At 44.6% G+C, this 21,159-nt stretch overlaps 1 protein-coding gene across 1 annotated transcript; it reads right to left on the bottom strand.

Moving 5' to 3' along the window:
* Positions 1–2,918: 2,918 nt before the first annotated feature.
* Positions 2,919–5,175, bottom strand: LOC124682431. The gene is made up of 2 exons (XM_047217117.1): positions 3,701–5,175; positions 2,919–3,383 (listed from the first exon to the last, which is right to left on the bottom strand). Exons 1-2 carry the CDS (start codon positions 4,812–4,814, stop codon positions 3,340–3,342), a joined length of 1,158 nt encoding a protein of 385 aa, XP_047073073.1. The 5' UTR covers positions 4,815–5,175; the 3' UTR covers positions 2,919–3,339.
* Positions 5,176–21,159: the final 15,984 nt, after the last annotated feature.

Raw genomic sequence — 21,159 nt, 5'->3', positions numbered from 1 at the left:
ATGTTATGTAACTATGTCTCGCCTTGTTGCGAACGAAATCCGTTGGAATCCACTGCCGTACAGTATTCAAAACGATGAACTTGCCGCCCAAGGAGGACGATGAGGTTCTGCTCAAGCCGATAGGAGTTGTGCTCTAATCAAACATTGTTGAACTACAAGAAGAAATCAACAGATGAGCAGCACTAACAAGAGGAGACGGACAGGGGAAATTTTCTAGGGTTCACTTCTTTTCAGCCGCCACACACCAGCCCTCTCCACACTTCACTCCTTATCTTTACAGTATAGGTAATATTACACACACACCCCTGGCATCCTATTCTAATACAAATAAGTACCTCCAACACTCCCCCTCAAGATGAGGCGAAAATGTCAACAAGCCTCATCTTGTCACATACATTCTGGAAGGATACAACGTTGATACCCTTGGTTAGAACATCGGCAAGTTGATCACCTGATCTTACATATAATACATGAAGCATTCCTTTATCAAGATTATCCTTTATGAAGTGTCTATCTATTTCGATATGTTTGGTTCTATCATGATGCACGGGGTTGTGCACAATGTTGATAGTAGCCTGATTATCACAGTATAACCGGAGAGGTGCACCATTAAATAAACGAAGTTCACACAGTAATATTTTTATCCACATCAATTCGCATAGACCAGATGCCATTGCTCTAAATTCAGCTTCTGCTGTTGACCTTGCAACCACACTTTGTTTCTTACTCCTCCAACTCACAAGATTTCTACCAACAAACACACAATATCCAGATGTGGATTTCCTGTCATCTATGTTACCACCCCAATCAGCATCTGAGTAGCCTTCTACATCCAGATTTCCACATCTAGAGAATAGTATACCCTTGCCAGGACACCCTTTTAAATATCTAAGAATTCTCCTCACTGCTTCCATATGACTAGTGCAAGGATTGTGCATGTATCTACTAACCACACTTACTGCATAGGCAATGTCGGGTCTCGTGTGGGATAAATAAATCAGGCGCCCAACTAACCTTTGGTATTTATATTTATCGGTTGATTCTCCATCATCAGCTTTTATACGATGGTTTTGCTCAATGGGTGTGGATGCAGGTTTACAACCTAACATCCTTGTTTCAGCAAGTAAGTCTAACACATACTTCCTTTGTGATAGAAAGGTACCTTCTGCACCATAGGCCACTTCTATGCCGAGGAAGTAATGTAAGTGCCCCAGGTCTTTCATCTCGAATGATTTCGCCAAATTCTTCTTTAGCTGATGTATCTCTTCCTCGGCATTTCCTGTAATTACTATATCATCAACATACACAACAAGTATGGCAATCTTTCCTTTGACATGCTTATAGAACAAAGTGTGGTCTGCATTGCTTTGTAGATAACCCCAAGAGCGGATTTCCATCCGAAACCTCCCAAACCAGGCCCTAGGTGATTGTTTTAACCCATACAAAGATTTTCTCAGCTTACAGACTTTTCCATTAGTCTCATCAGTATGGAACCCTGGAGGTATCTCCATATAGACTTCCTCTTCCAAATCCCCGTGAAGGAACGCATTTTTTACATCTAACTGAAATAGCTCCCATTTTAAGTTTGTGGCTAGAGAAATCAACGTCCTTATGGTGTTCATTTTTGCAACCGGTGCAAACGTCTCATCGTAGTCCACACCATAAGTCTGGCTGTAACCTTTAGCAACTAGCCTCGCTTTGTATCTCTGTACTTTTCCATTTGGTGTATGTTTTATGGTAAACACCCATTTGCACACCACTACCTTTTTGTTATCGGGAAGTGCACTTAGTTCCCAGGTTCCATTTTTTTCAAGTGCTTCCATCTCCTCTATCATTGCCTCCCTCCACTCAGGGTACAATTTTGCCTCTTGCCAACCTTTGGGTATAGGAATAGCTGACTCCATTGCAGCAATAAAAGATTTATAACCCGATCCAATTTTCGAATATGACACATAACCAGAAATATCAAAATCTTTAAATTTGGAGGGTAACTCTGTAGTGCGTGATGACTTTCTAAGAGCAATGGGGATATCAAGGTCATCATAAGTAGGACGAAGGTTACCAGTATTTGGTGATGCTGGGGATGATGATGTGGATTCAGGAATTCGTGATGAGGAATCTGAAGCCATGTTGGGAGGTTGCTCTTCTTCAGTCTCATGAGTATCTTGATCGTTATTATCTTGATCAACACCTTGCGTGAAATTCTCCTCCTCCTGTCTTGAATGTTGTTCTTCTTCCCTAGAGTTCCTTTCCTCTACGGACTCTTGGTCATCTGCTTGAAGTATTCCCGTCACCATTCTTTCTTCACCATCATGCTCTTCATCCTCTGAGCTGTTATGCAAACCTGTGTCACTAGTATCAAATAACTCAGGGAAAACATCAGTCAAATCTGTAGCTTCGCCATAATATGATTCATGTTCTCTAAATGTCACGTCCATGCTCACAAAGAATTTCCTTTCTGACGGGCACCAACACTTGTAACCCTTTTGCTTTCCAGAGTACCCAACAAACACACATTTTAAAGCCCTTGGATCGAGCTTTCCCACAGAAGGTCTATGATCCCGCACAAAACACACACACCCGAATACCTTTGGGGGGACAACATATGTGTTTTTACCTGTTAAACACTCAATTGGGGTTTTATAACCAAGCACCCTCATAGGCATTCGGTTTATTAGGTAGGCTGCTGTTAAGATAGCCTCGCTCCACAAGAATTTTGGCACCTTCATAGTCATCATTAAACACCTTGTCACCTCTAGTAGATGCCTATTTTTTCTCTCTGCAAGCCCGTTTTGCTCTGAAGTACCAGGGCAGGTGGTTTGATGGATAATGCCCAAGCTAGATAAATACCCATCAAACTCATTGTTCACATACTCAGTACCATTGTCTGTGCGGAGAATTTTAACACAAGCATTATATTGATTTCTGATCATATTATAGAAATCCTTAAAACATTCGTAGACATCATTTTTGTTTTTCAATACATATACCCATGTTGTCCTAGTGCAGCAGTCTATAAAAGTCACAAAGTAACGGTACCCCAAAAAGGAACTGACTCCACTAGGACCCCATACATCAGAGTGTATAGTCCAGAATGGATTTGCACTCCTAATATTACGTGATACATATGTGTTCCTGGTATGTTTCCCATACTCACAGGCATCACACACTAACCCCTCCTTACTAACCTTGTTACACAGGTCTGGATAGAGTTTACTCAAACTTGCAAAAGGAATGTGTCCCAAACGTCGGTGTAGCATCAAGACCTCATTCACTGACGAGTATGACACAGCGGCAGCTAGCAATGATGATGCTTCTTCATCTAGGTAATATAGGCCATCACGCATTGTCCCCTTCCCAATTCTTCTTCCAGTCCCAAGATCCTGAAAGACACACCATGTTGGGAAGAATAAAGCAACACAATTAAGCTCATTCGTAATTCTGCTCACGGACATTAAATTAATTGGGAAAGATGGGACATGCAACACTGATGATAGAGTCATGTTAGGGCCACATGAAACCACACCAGATCCTCTGATCTCTTGTGTAGAGCCATCAGCTAGTTTTACGCAGATTTTATTAGAAGCAGGAGCATAGTTTATAAAGTTTTTGTGTGAACCAACCATGTGAGTGGAGGCACCTGAATCTATCAGCCAGGCTGTAGCAGTGTGTTTGAATATTCCAGGATTAGAATTATTACCACTTGGAGTTGCAGACGCTGTAGAGGCTTCTGCCGACTGTGATTTCTCCCTTGCTACGGTTTCTCTGAACTTATGCCATTTTTCCAGCTCCTCGGTACTCATTTGTATGTTAACAGTATGAGATGTATCTTCACTCACCATTGAGATGTTTGCTCGACCACTAAATCTGCCGCCTCGTCCACGTCCTCCTCCACGAAAAAAATTACCACGACCACGACCTCTTCCTGACCAGTCCTGTCCCCGTCCTCGAGCAGTCCCAATCAGCTGAGGACATGCCGAGCGCATGTGTCCTGTCAGACCACATTCAAAGCAAGTTCTTTCACTTATAGGTACTACTATTCTTTGTTGATTCCCTGCTCCAGCGGCAAACATCACAGACCTTCCATGTATGGGATGTGTTGTAGCTCCCCCTGCTTCCAGCTTCAGTCTCGTTTCCTCGCTGATGATAGCTGATATTGCCTGCTCCAGGCTTGGTGACTTTTCACTGCCATAAATTGCTGCTCTGCGATTTTCAAACTTGAGATTTAGACCGTTCAAGAAATCCCTTACACGTCTCTTTTCCATCCATTTGTTGTATGCTTCTACACAATTGCTACACTCCAGTTTGAGTGGGTCGTAATAATCCATGTCGCTCCATAGACGCTTCAGCTCAGACACATAATCAACCACAGATTTGTCGCCCTGTCTGACCTCTTGTAGTTCCTTCTGTATCTTGCAGGCAAGCATTTCATTCCCAACACCGGAGAACATACCCTTCAGCAACCTCCAAATCTCTGAAACATCCTTGATTCTCTCTACTTGCTTTGCTATTTGGGGTGAAACTGAACTCAATAACCAGGCTCGTATAAGAGCGTTTGTTGTCTTCCACTTCTGGCCTTCCTTGGTGTTTTCCTCAGCTGGCTTGTGAATCGTTCCAAGCACATATCCCTCAAGCTTCCTGGACACAAGTATAGTTTCTACATGCTCAGCCCAGCTTCCGTAACTATCAGCACCATCCAGTTTAACATGAGGCATTTGTAATGGGTGGATTTCTTCTTTGTTTTCACCTTCAGACCTTGAGCTCTCCCCTTGTTTGCTCATTGCATCAAACAGTGGTTTGTACCTCGCATCCATGGCTTCCAGGACAGCCGCAAGCTCACCTACTGTGACAGTCGATGGTCCACTCTCAGTTCCACTACAAGCTGATTTGCCGCACAAGCTCGGGGCGATTCCCTTGATTCCAGATTCACCGGGTCACCTTGAATCTGCAGGATCTTCGTCCTCCACCTAGCTTTTCCTTCACGGGTGGACTACCCAAGCCACCACCACCTCTGCTTCCGCCACTCACGGCGTTGACTCCGGAGGCTCACCGGCGACCGACGACACTCAGATTGATCTTCTGCTCTGATACCATGTTGAACTACAAGAAGAAATCAACAGATGAGCAGCACTAACAAGAGGAGACGGACAGGGGAAATTTTCTAGGGTTCACTTCTTTTCAGCCGCCACACACCAGCCCTCTCCACACTTCACTCCTTATCTTTACAGTATAGGTAATATTACACACACACCCCTGGCATCCTATTCTAATACAAATAAGTACCTCCAACAAACATTCTCCTGGTGCATACGGCGGTACGATGACTCAGATTAATCTAGCTTGATAAATAAAAAAAAGGAAAGGATCGATCAAGTTCTTGTCTGTGTGTTCTTGGAGTGAACGGCGACAATGGCGGAGTGACCTTCAGCGTCGGCCGGTGGTTTTTATCCAATGTCGAAAGATTCCCAGGTGTTTTATCGTGGTCGATTTCGATCTCAGGTTTGTGGTCGCCCATATACTATATGGAACCAGGGGTGGGAGCTTGTCAGCCGATCGACCTGGAGTTGGATTTGTTTCGTGCGGTGGAAACAAACGAAGCCGTGATCCACCTGGAGTCGTTTCGTGCCATGGAAAGAAACGAAGCAATCAGCGTAGATGCCTGATTCTTTTAGTACCACCTCGCTAAGATGAAAAGCGAGATTGCTCGCGGGAAGCATGTTTGTGGTTTTTGTTTTGGTTCTCCAAGCGCTCGATCGTTTTGGTTTTTCTTTTACCTAACATAGCACGGAGCAGCGAAGGGACGGACCGTACAACCGGTTTTTCTTATCGACGGAAGCACGGACAGCTCGGGTTTTGTTTCACGTACCAATAATTTTTTATGTACGGACATCGTTTTTATGTGCGAGAGCGATATGGGCCTTGGATCCTAAGGAGGCTTTGGACCTAGAAAAAAACTCTTTGACCCGTTTGTGACACCAGTCACCACCTATTGCAATTTAATAGTAAAGAAAGATACTGTGTACAAAACCTGTATAAAATATGTATAATACACCACGGAGCACAAAATCGAGTATACCTATACATTGTTCTGTGGCGCACCAAAATAGAATTTAGTGGCGCACCTATTTCTGTGGCGCAGCTGGTCCATATGCGCCACAGAACACCTTAATTCTGTGGCGCATGGTCAGGTGCGCCACAGAAACCTTATTTTTGTGGCGAAGTTTCTGTGGCGCACCGCCCATGCGTCACAGAGTCATATTTTCGTGCGCCACTGATGAGGCTTTTCCTACTAGTGTAGCTTGCGGTGGCTAGAGTTCACTGCCCTAAGCGCTTCAGCCATGAAGCTTTCATGCATCAGACGCAAAACGCATGGAACTCATCGAGGGAGATCAAGATCCGTCCCGTAGGGGAGAACCTCTTCGTGATCCAGTGCTTCTGTTTAGGGGACTGGGAAAAAGTGACAGAGAAAGGCCCCTGGTTATTTCGAGAGTGGGCTGTTATTATTTCAGCATATGATTGATTTTCCGATCGAGCTTCCGTGGAGCTTGAGCATATGCCAGTTTGGATTCAAGTCCACAAGGTACCAGAAGCATATAGGAAGGTGAAGGTAATAACTACACTAATTGAGGGTTCTGTTGGGAAGGTTTTAACTTTGGAGATGATCCCATCAGGGGGGTTTCCGCGGAGATTTCATACGAGCACGTGTACGACAAGATGTGCGGAAGCCGTTGACGAGATTCCTCTCTCTCTCTCTCGCTGGGTGGAAGAAGAGCTACTTTTGCTGTCAAGTATGAAAAATTGGGTCAGATGTGTTATGTGTGTGGACTGATTGGCCACGAGCATAAAGAGTGTTGTACATGGCTATATGATGAAAAAGACCTCAAATATGGAGATTGGATATATGCCAACCCAGTTGGGCGTGGGCGTGGCTCTACTCCCTACCGAGGAGGTATGAGGGGAGGTAGAAGTGGTTCCTCTATCCATGGAGAAGGTGAACATGCAGATGCTAATGGTGCAGGCCGTGGCGGTGGCCGTGGTTTCGATAATTCTTTTTGACTGGAGGCAGCACCCAGAACGAAGGAATCCCGAGGGTGTAATTCTGAATGATAGGGATTTGATGGACACGGCAACCAGCCCTGTGAAGAGTGGTGATGTGAACATGTCTGATACAGACAGTTTAGCAAAGAAACGCTTGGCTTTTAAAACTAACAATGGTGGCAAAGAAGGGAACATGGCCAATGGGATGTTGTTATTAGAAAATACACCTGGTATAAAGGATAATATAGTGGTGGGAGAGAAGGACAATAAGAGACATAAGCGCGATGATGGCACTTCTGTCTCTGGTACTTCTGGAGGATCAGCGGCGTCCCTCGAGGGCGAACGCCGGGCACAATGAATTGTTTGGGATGGAATTGTCGTGGTTGCGGGAATGCTGCGACAATTCGAGAGTTAAGTGTCCTTCTAAAGGCACATATTCCCAAGATAATTTTCCTGTGTGAAACTCGGCAGAAAAGTGAGCGTGTGGCTCGCTTAAAGAATCGACTTGGTCTTTCTGGTTTTGCTGGTATTGATAGTGATGGCCTAAGTGGCGGGCTGGCCCTGTTCTGGCACGAAAGTGTTCATGTTGAAATCAAGAAGGTCACAGAAAGGTTTATTGATTCTCATATCAGGACTTCGTCCGCAGATCCGGTGTGGCATGCGACGTTTGTGTATGGTGAACCGCGAGTGGAAAATCGGCACCGTATGTGGAGTGCGGTATGTGATCTTAAGGCATCATCATTGCTGCCATGGTTTGTAATGGGAGACTTTAATGAAGCTCTTTGGCAATACGAGCACTTCTCCATTTGCTTGAGACCTGAGAGCCAAATGACGGCTTTCCGTGATGCCCTAATCATTTGCGGTTTGAAGGACCTAGGTTTTAAAGGGCTACCATATACATATGATAATAGGCGAGCAGGCCAAAGTAACGTTTGTGTTCGTCTTGACCGAACCATGGCGGATGATAGCTGGAGGGATATTTTCACGGAAGTCAGTGTGGTGCATCTTGTCTCCCCATGCTCAGGCACTGCCCTGTACTTGTCCAGCTGGGTCGAGAGGAGCGTGAAGTGAATGGTAGAAAGTGTTTAAACTATGAGATTCTATGGGAACGTGATGGAGCATTGCCAGAAGTAATAAAAAAGGCATGGTCTAATGCAGGAGTGAAAAAGGACATGGGTGATGTCCATGCAGCGCTGAAAAATGTTATGGACACCTTGCATAAGTGGGGATCGAAGAAATTTGGTAATATCACCAGAGAATTAGCTCGGATGAGAAGAAAGATTGAATCGCTGATGACTCGTAATGCTCCTAGGAATGAAATCAGAGATGCTATGGATAAAATGAATGAATTACTCTACAAGGAAGAAATGCTTTGGCTCCCGCGGTCTCGCATAGAGTGGTTGAGGGAAGGGGATCGCAACACCCGCTTTTTCCACAATAAAGCACTGTGGCGTGCCAAGAAGAATAGAATAAAATCCTTGAAAGATGAAGATGGTGTGGTCCAGAATACACCTACTGACCAGGTCATACATTCAATCAGTCTACACACACGATCCCAACTTGGATCCCTCCTCGGTGGTGAATCTCTTTGCGAATAATATAAATGAGGATGTTAATGAATAACTTTGTAAAGGTTTTACAACTGAAGAAATCTCGGATGCCCTTTTTCAAATTGGACCATTAAATGCGCCAGGGCCGGATGGATTTCCCGCCCGTTTCTTTCAACGAAATTGGAGAGTTCTGAAAGATGAGATTGTTCATGCAGTTCTTCAGTTTTTTGAAACAGGTATTATGCCAATTGGGGTTAATGACACATCCATTGTCTTAATCCCAAAAGTGGATAACCCACGTGAACTAAAAGATTTTCGGCCGATAAGCCTATGTAATGTTATCTACAAGATTATTTCAAAGTGCTTAGTAAATCGGCTGAGACCACTACTAGAAGGAATTATATCAGAAAATCAGAGCGCCTTTGTCCCTAGGCGACTGATCACCGATAACGCCTTACTGGCTTTTGAATGCTTGCATTTCATGGAGCATGATGCTAAGGCTGGCAAGCCCTTCTGTTCCTACAAGTTGGACTTGTCCAAAGCGTATGATCGAGTTGATTGGAACTTTCTTGAGGATGTGATGCATAAAATCAGTGGATACAATGGATAATGTTGTGTGTGACCACGGTGAGATACTCCGTCAAACTTAATGGAGCCTTATTGGAAGCATTCTCCCCAACGAGAGGTCTACGGCAGGGTGATACACTATCCCCCTGTAACATCCGAACCTTGTTTATCTAAATAAATGGGTGATTATGTGCATCTCATGCATGTAGTTTGCATATGAGTAAAATTTGCACCAAAATTTTAACAATTCTCAATTATGCAAATTTTGTCTCTATTTCCCCCTCTTTCAAATCTCTCAAGTTATACAAACAACCCACATGGGTTTGTTGTTTACAATAAGGCCATGTGTGCTCTTTTATTCTCTAGGTTTTTGAGTTGTCAAATTTTGATTCAAAACAGGTTTGAATTTGGATTTTAAAAAGAGAAACAAAAGTCAGAAAAAGAGAAAGAAGAAAAAAAATAGGGGAGAAACCCTCCTCTCTTCTCTCCCTGGGCTCGGCCCCTTCCTCTCTCTCTTCTCTCCCTGGCCGAACGGCCCAAGTGGCCCAACTGCACACCCCTCTAGCCCAACCAGCAAGCCCCACCGGCCCAGAAATTCCCCTAGGGGGTTATTTGCAAAACGGTCATCGTCTTCAACCCCACGATGGGGGAAGCAGCTGCGTGTCGCTGTGGACGCCGTCGCCGGCGTCAAGATTCGCGCCGCCGCCCCCGACGAGCTACAAGTACCTCCGCCGGCCGAACCCTAGCCCCCAGTCTCCCCCATCCTCGTGCTCTCCCGCGCCCCCCAGAGAACCCTAACCCTACCCTACTGCCGCCCCGGCCACCGTCCGATTCGCCGCCGGCGAAGCCCCTCCGGCGTCGCCGACCCGTCCATCGCGCTCAGGGTGAGCTACTGCTCCTCCCCATACTCTTGCCTTCCCTCCTCTCGCCCTCTAGCCATGGCCGCGTCGGGCTACTGCCCCGGCCTCCGCCGCTCGTCGCCGGTAGCCGCGCTCCGACGACCAATCAAGGGCGGCGCCGCCACCAATCGCCTCAGTGCGTCACCCCGCTCCTTTTCCCCCTCACGCGCGCCCCTGCAACCCGCCCAAACGGCCGATTGAGCTCAGCCCGAGCTCAATTTTGAGCTCATGGCGGCTGATACGTCTCCGACGTATCGATAATTTCTTGTGTTCCATGCCACATTATTGATGTTATCTACATGTTTTATGCACACTTTATGTCATATTCGTGCATTTTCTGGAACTAACCTATTAACAAGATGCCGAAGTGCCGCTTCTCGTTTTCTGCTGTTTTTGGTTTCAGAAATCCTAGTAACGAACTATTCTCGAATCGGACGAAATCAACGCCAAAGTTCCTATTTTCATCGGAAGCATCCAGAACACCCGGGAAGGACCAGAGGGGGGCCACAGGGCCACCAAACCCTAGGCTGGCGCGGCCAGAGGGGGGGCCGCGCCGCCCTATGGTGTGGCCCCCCTGTCACCCCTCCGACTCCGACTCTTCGCCTATTTAAGTCGTCGTGACCTAAAACCCCGATACCAATTGACGAAACCCACAGAAACCTGCCAGAGCCGCCGCCATCGCGAAGCCAAGATCCGGGGGACAGGATCTCTCGTTCCGGCACGCTGCCGGAGCGGGGAAGTGCCCCCGGAAGGCTTCTCCATCGACACCGCTGCCATCTCCACCGCCATCTTCATCACCGCTGCTGCTCCCATGAGGAGGGAGTAGTTCTCCATCGAGGCTCGGGGCTGTACCGGTAGCTATGTGGTTCATCTCTCTCCTATGTGTTTCAATACAATAATCTCATGAGCTGCCCTACATGATTGAGATTCATATGATGATGCTTGTAATCTAGATGTCATTATGCTAGTCAAGTGAGTTTTACTTATGTGATCTCCGGAGACTCCTCGTCCCACGTGTGTAAAGGTGACAGTGTGTGCACCGTGTGGGTCTCTTAGGCTAGATTTCACAGAATACTTACTCATTGAATGGCATAGTGAGGTGCTTATTTATATCTCTTTAAGATTGCAGCATGTTGTATCACAATTTATCCATGTGCTACTCTAGTGATTTGTTATTAAAGTAGTTTATTCCTCCTCGCATGTGTGCAAAGGTGACAAGTGCGTGCACCATGTTAGTACTTGGTTTATGCTATGATCATGATCTCTTGTAGATTATGGAGTTAACTATTGCTATGATAATATTGATGTGATCTATTCCTCCTACATATGCATGAAGGTGACGAGTGTGCATGCTATGCTAGTACTTGGTTTAGTAGCGTTGATCTATCTTACACTAAAGGTTACTTAAACATGAGCATTATTGTGGAGCTTGTTAACTCCGGCATTGAGGGTTCGTGTAATCCTACGCAATATGTTCATCATCCAACAAAAGTGTAGAGTATGCATTTATCTCGTTCGTTATGTGATCGATGTTGAGAGTGTCCACTAGTGAAAGTCTATTCCCTAGGCCTTGTTCCTAAATACTCGCTGAGTTACTACTGCTTGTTTACTACTCGCTGCGTTACTACTACTGCGTTACTACCGCTTGTTTACTCGTTTTATCGCGTTACTACTGCTGCAATACCACCACCATCAACTACACGCCAAGCACTTTTCCGGCACCGTTGCTACTGCTCATACTTATTCATACCACCCGTATTTCACTATCTCTTCGCCGAACTAGTGCACCTATTAGGTGTGTTGGGGACACAAGAGACTTCTTGCTTTGTGGTTGCAGGGTTGCATGAGAGGGATATCTTTGACCTCTTCCTCCCTGAGTTCGATAAACCTTGGGTATCCACTTAAGGGAAACTTGCTCGCTGTTCTACAAACCTCTCGCACTTGGAGGCCCAACACCTGTCTACAGGAAAGGAGGGGGAACGTAGACATCAAGCACTTTTCCGGCGCCGTTGCCGGGGAGGAAAGGTAAAAGGCTCTCATACTACGGTCTCGGGTAAAGTATTTTTCCGGCGCCGTTGTGTGTGTGCTCAAAGCTATTTCCTTTAGATCCTGCAATTGCATCTTGTTGTTTCTTGTTTACACTAGTTTGGCATAATGTACAAGAGTGAGCTTCTTATTCTATTTCCTGATTTAAAACATGGATTGTTTGATGCGAAAATTAAAAAACCTATGAAATCTTCTTTGCATGCCGGTAGTAATATTAGTATGAACGCTTTGAACACCATTGTTGATAATGATATAGAAAGTTCTAAGCTTGGGGAAGCTGGTTTTCATGATATTTTTAGTCCCCCAAGCATTGAGGAGAAAATTTTCTTTGATGACACTTTGCCTCCTATTTATGATGATTATAATGATAGTGGTCTTTTGGTGCCACCTACTATGGAGAGTGAATTTGATTATGATTACAATATGCCTCCTATATTTGATGATGAGAATAATAATGATAGCTACTTTGTTGAATTTGCTCCCACTACAACTAATAAAATTGATTATGCTTATGTGGAGAGTAATTATTTTATGCATGAGACTCATGATAAGAATGTTTCATTTGATAGTTATATTGTTGAGTTTGCTCATGATGCTACTGAAAGTTATTATGAGAGAGGAAAATATGGTTGTAGAAATTTTCATGTTACTAAAATGCCTCTCTATGTGCTGAAATTTTTGAAGCTACACTTGTTTTATCTTCCTATGCTTGTCACTTTGCTCTTCATGAACTTGTTTATTTACAAGATTCCTATGCATAGGAAGCATGTTAGACTTAAATGTGTTTTGAATTTGCCTCTTGGTGCTCTCTTTTGCTTCAAATACTATTTCTTGCGAGTGCATCATTAAAACTGCTGAGCCCATCTTAATGGCTATAAAGAAAAGAACTTCTTGGGAGATAACCCATGTGTTATTTTGCTACAGTACTTTGTTTTATATTTGTGTCTTGGAAGTTGTTTACTACTGTAGCAACCTCTCCTTATCTTAGTTTTGAGTTTTGTTGTGCCAAGTTAAGCCGTTGATAGAAAAGTAAGTACTAGATTTGGATTACTGCGCAGTTCCAGATTTCTTTGCTGTCACGAATCTGAGCCCACTGCCCTGCAGGAAGCTCAGAAAATTATGCCAATTTACGAGCATGATCCTCAGATATGTACGCAACTTTCATTCAATTTGAGCATTTTCATTTGAGCAGGTCTGGTGGCCTAATAAAATCCATCTTTACGGACTGTTCTGTTTTGACAGATTCTGCCTTTTATTTCGCATTGCCTCTTTTGCTATGTTGGATGAATTTCTTTGATCCATTGATGTCCAGTAGCTTTATGCAATGTCCAGAAGTGTTAAGAATGATTGTGTCACCTCTGAACATGTTAATTTTTATTGTCCACTAACCCTCTAATGAGTTGTTTCGAGTTTGGTGTGGAGGAAGTTTTCAAGGGTCAAGAGAGGAGGATGATATACTATGATCAAGGAGAGTGAAAGCTCTAAGCTTGGGGATGCACCCGGTGGTTCACCCCTGCATATATCAAGAAGACTCAAGCGTCTAAGCTTGGGGATGCCCAAGGCATCCCCTTCTTCATCGACAACATTATCAGGTTCCTCCCCTGAAACTATATTTTTATTCCATCACATCTTATGTGCTTTTTCTTGGAGCGTCTGTGTGCTTTTGTTTTTGTTTGTGTTTGAATAAATTGGATTACATCATGCTTGTGTTGGAGAGAGACACGCTCCGCTGGTTCAAATGAACACATGTGTTCTTAGCTCATAATATTCATGGCGAAGTTTCCTCTTCGTTAAATTGTTATATGGTTGGAATTGGAAAATGATACATGTAGTAATTGCTATAATGTCTTGGGTAATGTGATACTTGGCAATTGTTGTGCTCATGTTTAAGCTCTTGCATCATATACTTTGCACCTATTAGTGAAGAATACATAGAGCATGCTAAAATTTGGTTTGCATAATTGGTCTCTCTAAGGTCTAGATAATTTCTAGTAAGGTGTTTGAACAACAAGGAAGACGATGTATAGTCTTATAATACTTGTAATATGTCTTTTATGTGAGTTTTGCTGTACTAGTTCATCCTTGTGTTTGCCTCAAACAACCTTGCTAGCCTAAACCTTGTATCGAGAGGGAATACTTCTCATGCATCCAAATACTTGAGCCAACACTATGCCATTTGTGTCCACCATACCTACCTACTACATGGTATTTCTCCGCCATTCCAAAGTAAATTGCTTGAGTGCTACCTTTAAACAATTCAAAATTTATTACCTCTTATTTGTGTCAATGTTTTATAGCTCATGAGGAAGTATGTGGTGTTTATCTTTCAATCTTGTTGGGCAACTTTCACCAATGGACTAGTGGCTTCATCCGCTTATCCAATAGTTTTGCAAAAAGAGCTGGCAATGGGATTCCCAGTCCCAAATTAATTAACAAAAAAATAGACACTCCTCCATGGTATGTGATTGTTGGACGGCACCCGAAGGATTCGGTTAGCCATGGCTTGTGTAAGCAAAGGTTGGGAGGAGTGTCATCATAATAAAACTAAAATAAAAAGGCACTCCTTCATGGTATGAGATTGTTGGCAGGCACCCGAGGATTCGGTTAGCCATGGTTTGTGAAAGAAAGGTTGGAAGGAGTGCCATCCAAAAATAAAATAAAATGGGAGCCGCTCTTTGAAGGTTTGTCCGGCAAGGGGGTTAGAGTACCCGCTACCATTCGTTGACAACAACATACACCTCTCAAAACTTTATTTTTATGCTCTCTTTATGTTTTCAAAATCAAAGCTCTAGCACAAATATAGCAATCGATGCTTTTCCTCTATGAGGACCATTCTTTTACTTTTATTGTTGAGTCAGTTCACCTATTTCTCTCCACCTCAAGAAGCAAACACTTGTGTGAACTGTGCATTGATTCCTACATACTTGCTTATTGCACTTATTATATTACTCTATGTTGACAATATCCATGAGATATACATGTTACAAGTTGAAAGCAACCGCTGAAACTTAATCTTCTTTTGTGTTGCTTCAATACCTTTACTTTGAATTATTGCTTTATGAGTTAACTCTTATGCAAGACTTATTGATGCTTGTCTTGAAGTGCTATTCATGAAAAGTCTTTGCTTTATGATTCACTTGTTTACTCATGTCATACACATTGTTTTGATCGCTGCATTCTCTACATATGCTTTACAAATAGTATGATCAAGATTATGATGGCATGTCACTCCAGAAATTATCCTTGTTATCGTTTTACCTCGCTCGGGACGAGCAGTAACTAAGCTTGGGGATGCTGATACGTCTCCGACGTATCGATAATTTCTTGTGTTCCATGCCACATTATTGATGTTATCTACATGTTTTATGCACACTTTATGTCATATTCGTGCATTTTCCGGAACTAACCTATTAACAAGATGCCGAAGTGCCGGTTCTCGTTTTCTCGCTGTTTTTGGTTTCAGAAATCCTAGTAACGAACTATTCTCGGAATCGGACGAAATCAACGCCAAAGTTCCTATTTTCATCGGAAGCATCCGGAACACCCGGGAAGGACCGAGAGGGGGCCACAGTGGCCACCAAACCCTAGGGCCGGCGCGGCCAGGGGGGGCCGCGCCGCCCTATGGTGTGGCCCCCCTGTCACCCCTCCGACTCCGACTCTTCGCCTATTTAAGTCGTCGTGACCTAAAACCCCGATACCAATTGACGAAACCCACAGAAACCTGCCAGAGCCGCCGCCATCGCGAAGCCAAGATCTGGGGGACAGGATCTCTGTTCCGGCACGCTGCCGGAGCGGGGAAGTGCCCCCGGAAGGCTTCTCCATCGACACCGCTGCCATCTCCACCGCCATCTTCATCACCGCTGCTGCTCCCATGAGGAGGGAGTAGTTCTCCATCGAGGCTCGGGGCTGTACCGGTAGCTATGTGGTTCATCTCTCTCCTATGTGTTTCAATACAATAATCTCATGAGCTGCCCTACATGATTGAGATTCATATGATGATGCTTGTAATCTAGATGTCATTATGCTAGTCAAGTGAGTTTTACTTATGTGATCTCCGGAGACTCCTCGTCCCACGTGTGTAAAGGTGACAAGTGTGTGCACCGTGTGGGTCTCTTAGGCTAGATTTCACAGAATACTTACTCATTGAATGGCATAGTGAGGTGCTTATTTATATCTCTTTAAGATTGCAGCATGTTGTATCACAATTTATCCATGTGCTACTCTAGTGATTTGTTATTAAAGTAGTTTATTCCTCCTCGCATGTGTGCAAAGGTGACAGATGCGTGCACCATGTTAGTACTTGGTTTATGCTATGATCATGATCTCTTGTAGATTATGGAGTTAACTATTGCTATGATAATATTGATGTGATCTATTCCTCCTACATATGCATGAAGGTGACAAGTGTGCATGCTATGCTAGTACTTGGTTTAGTAGCGTTGATCTATCTTACACTAAAGGTTACTTAAACATGAGCATTATTGTGGAGCTTGTTAACTCCGGCATTGAGGGTTCGTGTAATCCTACGCAATATGTTCATCATCCAACAAAAGTGTAGAGTATGCATTTATCCGTTCTGTTATGTGATCGATGTTGAGAGTGTCCACTAGTGAAAGTCTATTCCCTAGGCCTTGTTCCTAAATACCGCTGAGTTACTACCGCTTGTTTACTACCGCTGCGTTACTACTACTCGCGTTACTATCGCTTGTTTACTCGTTTTACTCGCGTTACTACTGCTCGCAATACCACCACCATCAACTACACGCCAAGCACTTTTCCGGCACCGTTGCTACTGCTCATACTTATTCATACCACCTGTATTTCACTATCTCTTCGCCGAACTAGTGCACCTATTAGGTGTGTTGGGGACACAAGAGACTTCTTGCTTTGTGGTTGCAGGGTTGCATGAGAGGGATATCTTTGACCTCTTCCTCCCTGAGTTCGATAAACCTTGGGTATCCACTTAAGGGAAACTTGCTGCTGTTCTACAAACCTCTGCACTTGGAGGCCCAACACTGTCTACAGGAAAGGAGGGGGAACGTAGACATCAGCGGCCGACGTCAGCATGACGCCATAACTCTTTTTCTTTTATTTCTATTTTATTTTCTGTAATTAATAAGTAATTCATATTAATTCAGAAAAATATAAAATTATATATCAAAATGATCAGAAAAACATTTCCTAATTGTTTATCCATGTTTCATACATGTTTGACCCAATTAAATGTGGACCCTTAATGAAACCCTAAATCAACCCCCCTTATGTCGGGATCGATGCCGAACCCCTCTTAATTTCTGTCGATGCACCTAGGGTTACCCGAACCCCTTTAATATGACATGTCATCATATTGTATGTGCATTGCATTGTACCTTGTCTTGATTGTGCTCTTCCTTTCCGGTATTTGGTTCTTCTCGATAGGGACCGAACGCGAGCCTGAGATCAACGCCACCGAAGAGCAACACCCGAACAACGAGGGACAAGGCAAGCCCTAACCTGGTTCATATATGGTTTCGAAATGCTTTACTTCTGGTTCTTACATATTGCATCCGCTTCGAATATGTTTTATCGGCAGTTGTAGATATCCTATGTGTGCATACTCCATCCTTGTAGCCCAGAGTTACTAATCCACCGCTCCCAGCAAAACTAGGTCTGAGCTTGTTTGCATCGCTAGAGCCGTATATGTGTTATGCTTAGCCATGCTTAGCTATTGAAGTCTGATCCATCCGGTTGATGAATCAGAGCTACGAATGAACCTAGTTTGTCAGGATGACGTGGTAAGATCAGAGATGCTGTTAATAAATATGCTAAAGGCTTGGATGGCCCGCCACATGGGGATGTGGTGATTTGACTCGTTCTCGCCGATACTAGGACCTGAGTTCTCGCCTTCGGAACCAAGACTGAGCGTACAGCCACACGGGGTCCATGGGAACCCCTTGGCCCGAACTTACCTAGCTTACCCATGAGTCAATTAGTTTGCGAGTTTCATTTGCCATACGCATGGGGAAAGGTGGAAAAGGTTTTCAAAGTGCATCATACAGGGCGTGGCCGGGGTGAAGGATGCTGGAGGCATTGAACTGGATCCCCTGCGCACAATGACCGGGACCGCATCGGAGAATGGCTACCTACGATGACGGAGCCCCCCAGTTAGTTTGACTCATGGAATAGGCGAAGTAAGGGAAAGGTTTTGGTCGACCACCCTCTGCCGGCACGCCAAGAAAGCGTGTACATGACGGCGCTAAGAGTCGGTCGGCGCGTGTGGGTAAAGTTGTACACCCCTGCAGGGTAAATCTTTTCGAAAAGCCGTGTCCACGGTTACGGATGACTTGGTGATGGATTCTGTGATCATAGACAACTTGAACCTAATCGTAAAACCTGATATCAATGTGTGATAAGGATCCCCTCTCAGGGTGTCGAGGGGGTGATCCTAGGTGATAGGTTCAGGTAATGATGAAGATTCGGTGGATTCAACATGATGATCTTAGAGCTAGAGTTGATATCGCTCTCTTATCCCTTTTAAAAATGGTCTAAATAGACGAGCCTCTGCTCCCTCCTGTTTACAAAGAAAAACTGGCTTTCTGCAAAATAAGCTCCACATAAAACCTCGCATACCCGCTTTGCTAACAGGTTGTACTATGTCTTGCTGAGTCCCTGTACTCAGCCTTGCATGCTTTGTTTCAGACGAAGTCCTTCCAACTGATGGTGGCTTCTACCTTGACGTCGACGAGTAGTTCGGAGTTCCTCAGGCGGCAGCCTGAGACTTATGGGCTGGGACGTCGCCTTATGTTATGGCCTCTTAGGCCCTCTGCAGTCTTGTTATCTAGATAACATAATTTGCTTTCCGTTGCTTGTTGAATTGTGGTCAGTGACCTCTGCGTGTAATAAATTTGGATCTTAACTCTGCTAACAGTTGTAATATATTTGCTTTGAGTCGTAGAGTCACTGTTGCGTTACCGATTCTCACCCTGTAGGCCCTAGAGATCTAGGTTAGGCTTATGCCAGATGTGATATCTGGGTTTGTCTAGCCCTGACCTCCGGGGTCACTATACCCCCTTCTTATTTCTTTTTGTTGCTTATGGACTTTCTGCCTTGTTGAATTAAGAAGGTGGCTGATGGGGGTATTTCGCCAGTTAAAATCTGCCGGCGGGCACCTGGAGTGTCCCACCTTCTCTTTGCAGATGACACCCTTCTATTCTTCAAAGCCGATGGTGGGCAGGCTGTTCGGGTTAAAAATGTTATAGATCAATATGCTTCTAGCACGGGCCAACTCATAAACCCCGCTAAGTGTTCGATACAGTTCAGTCGTAATTGTCCAGAAGCAACACAAGAGGAGGTCCGGGGCATTTTAAATGTTCAGAGAGAGAACTTTGAGGACAAGTACTTGGGACTACCCACTCCCGAGGGTAGAATGAACCGTGGGAAATTTCAAAGTTTACAGGCAAAACTCTGTAAACGTATCCTACTATGGGGCGATTTATCCCAAGGTGGCAAAGAAGTTCTGATCAAGGCTGTAGCTCAAGCATTACCGTCTTACATTATGGGTGTTTTCAAATTACCCTACTCGGTTTGTGATGATCTCACTAAGCTAATCAGGGATTTCTGGTGGGGTGCGGACAGAGGGAAGAGGAAGACTCACTGGATGAGTTGGGAAAATATGACAAGGCCTAAACATGAAGGAGGCATTGGCTTTCGTGATATGAGAATTTTCAATCAAGCCCTCTTGGCCCGGCAAGCATGGAGGCTAATTGTAAATCCACAAAGCTTGTGTGCGCGTGTGCTTAAGGCAAAGTACTATCCACGGGGCAACATTATGGATACAGTGTTTGCTAGCAATCCCTCATCTACTTGGTCTGCAATTGCATATGGCTTGGATCTCCTTAAAAAGGGTTTGATCTGGAGAATTGGAAATGGTGAGTCCGTTCGTATGTGGAGAGACAATTGGATTCCACGAGACTACACGCTAAAACCGATCGGTCACCGGGGGAAGTCCAGGCTGAATCGAGTGTCAAGTTTACTGGATGAAAATGGAGCATGGAAGGAGCACTTGGTTCGCAAAACCTTTCCGCCGATTGATGCTCAAATCATCCTCAAGATCAAAACCTCACCAAAGTTTAAGGCAGATTTTTTGGCTTGGCAACCAGAGAAGAACGGTGTTTTTACACTTGCGTAGCACTTACAAGCTAGGACTCTCTTTGTCCCTTCAGGAAAGGGGTTATGCAGCGTCTAGTAGTGCTCCAACTAATGACAGAGATATATGGAGAATCATATGGAAGAGTCAGGTCCCTGAGAAGGTGCACATATTCACGTGGAGAGCAGTTCAGAATGCTTTAGCAACAGAGATGAATAAACGTAGGAGGACCATGAATGTTACTGGTGTCTGTACGGTCTGCGGCTTGGAGTCTGAAGATATGGCATATATGTGCTTCAGGTGCCCACATGCTGTGGCTTTCTGGCAGGCTATGCGTGAGGTCTGGGTGTTGCCAAAGACAGACAACTTCCTTGGGCCAAGAGAGAAATGGCTGGAGGAGCTCCTACTATCTCTGTCAAAGGATACATGTGATAAGGTATTGATGATCCTATGGAGAATTTGGTTTGTGCGTAATGAGATTACTCATAGCAAACTGATGCCAGATTTGGAAGGATCTAGGCGGGGCTACATGACTTCTTTTATCAATCTTCCAAAGTCAAGTACGGAGGAGATGCTCAAGGGGAAGAAGCCGGTGGATCAGTCAACGTATAACCAGAGTAGCACTATAGCCATCGTACCAAAAAAATTCTCCTGGTTGCGACCGCCGGCAGGCTTGATGAAACTGAATGTTGACGGCTCGTTCATGGATGTTGATGGAACGGCAGGAGCTGGCATGATCCTCCGAGCTCATGATGGAACAATTGCCCTTACTGCCTGCAGGTCCTTACAACAATGTAGCTCGGCGCTGGAGGCAGAACTTTGTGCCTTCATGGAAGGTGTCGCTCTAGCATCTGGTTGCACTCAGCAGCAGATTATAATTGAAACGGACAGCGCTGAGGTCTTGCGGATGGTGAAGTCAAAGGAGCGAGACTAC

Source organism: Lolium rigidum, chromosome 1, assembly GCF_022539505.1.
Source record: "Lolium rigidum isolate FL_2022 chromosome 1, APGP_CSIRO_Lrig_0.1, whole genome shotgun sequence".
Taxonomy (NCBI): Eukaryota; Viridiplantae; Streptophyta; class Magnoliopsida; order Poales; family Poaceae; genus Lolium; species Lolium rigidum.
This window is presented reverse-complemented; position numbering and strand designations above follow the sequence as displayed.

Bases quoted from the DNA above. Each gene is read 5' to 3' on its own strand.
- LOC124682431 (XM_047217117.1), bottom strand. From the start codon at position 4,814: ATGGATGCGAGGTACAAACCACTGTTTGATGCAATGAGCAAACAAGGG. The intron at 3,384-3,700 runs GTAATAATTCTA...TGTGTCTTTCAG, and splicing joins AGCGTCTGCAACTCCAAGTG to GATCTTGGGACTGGAAGAAG.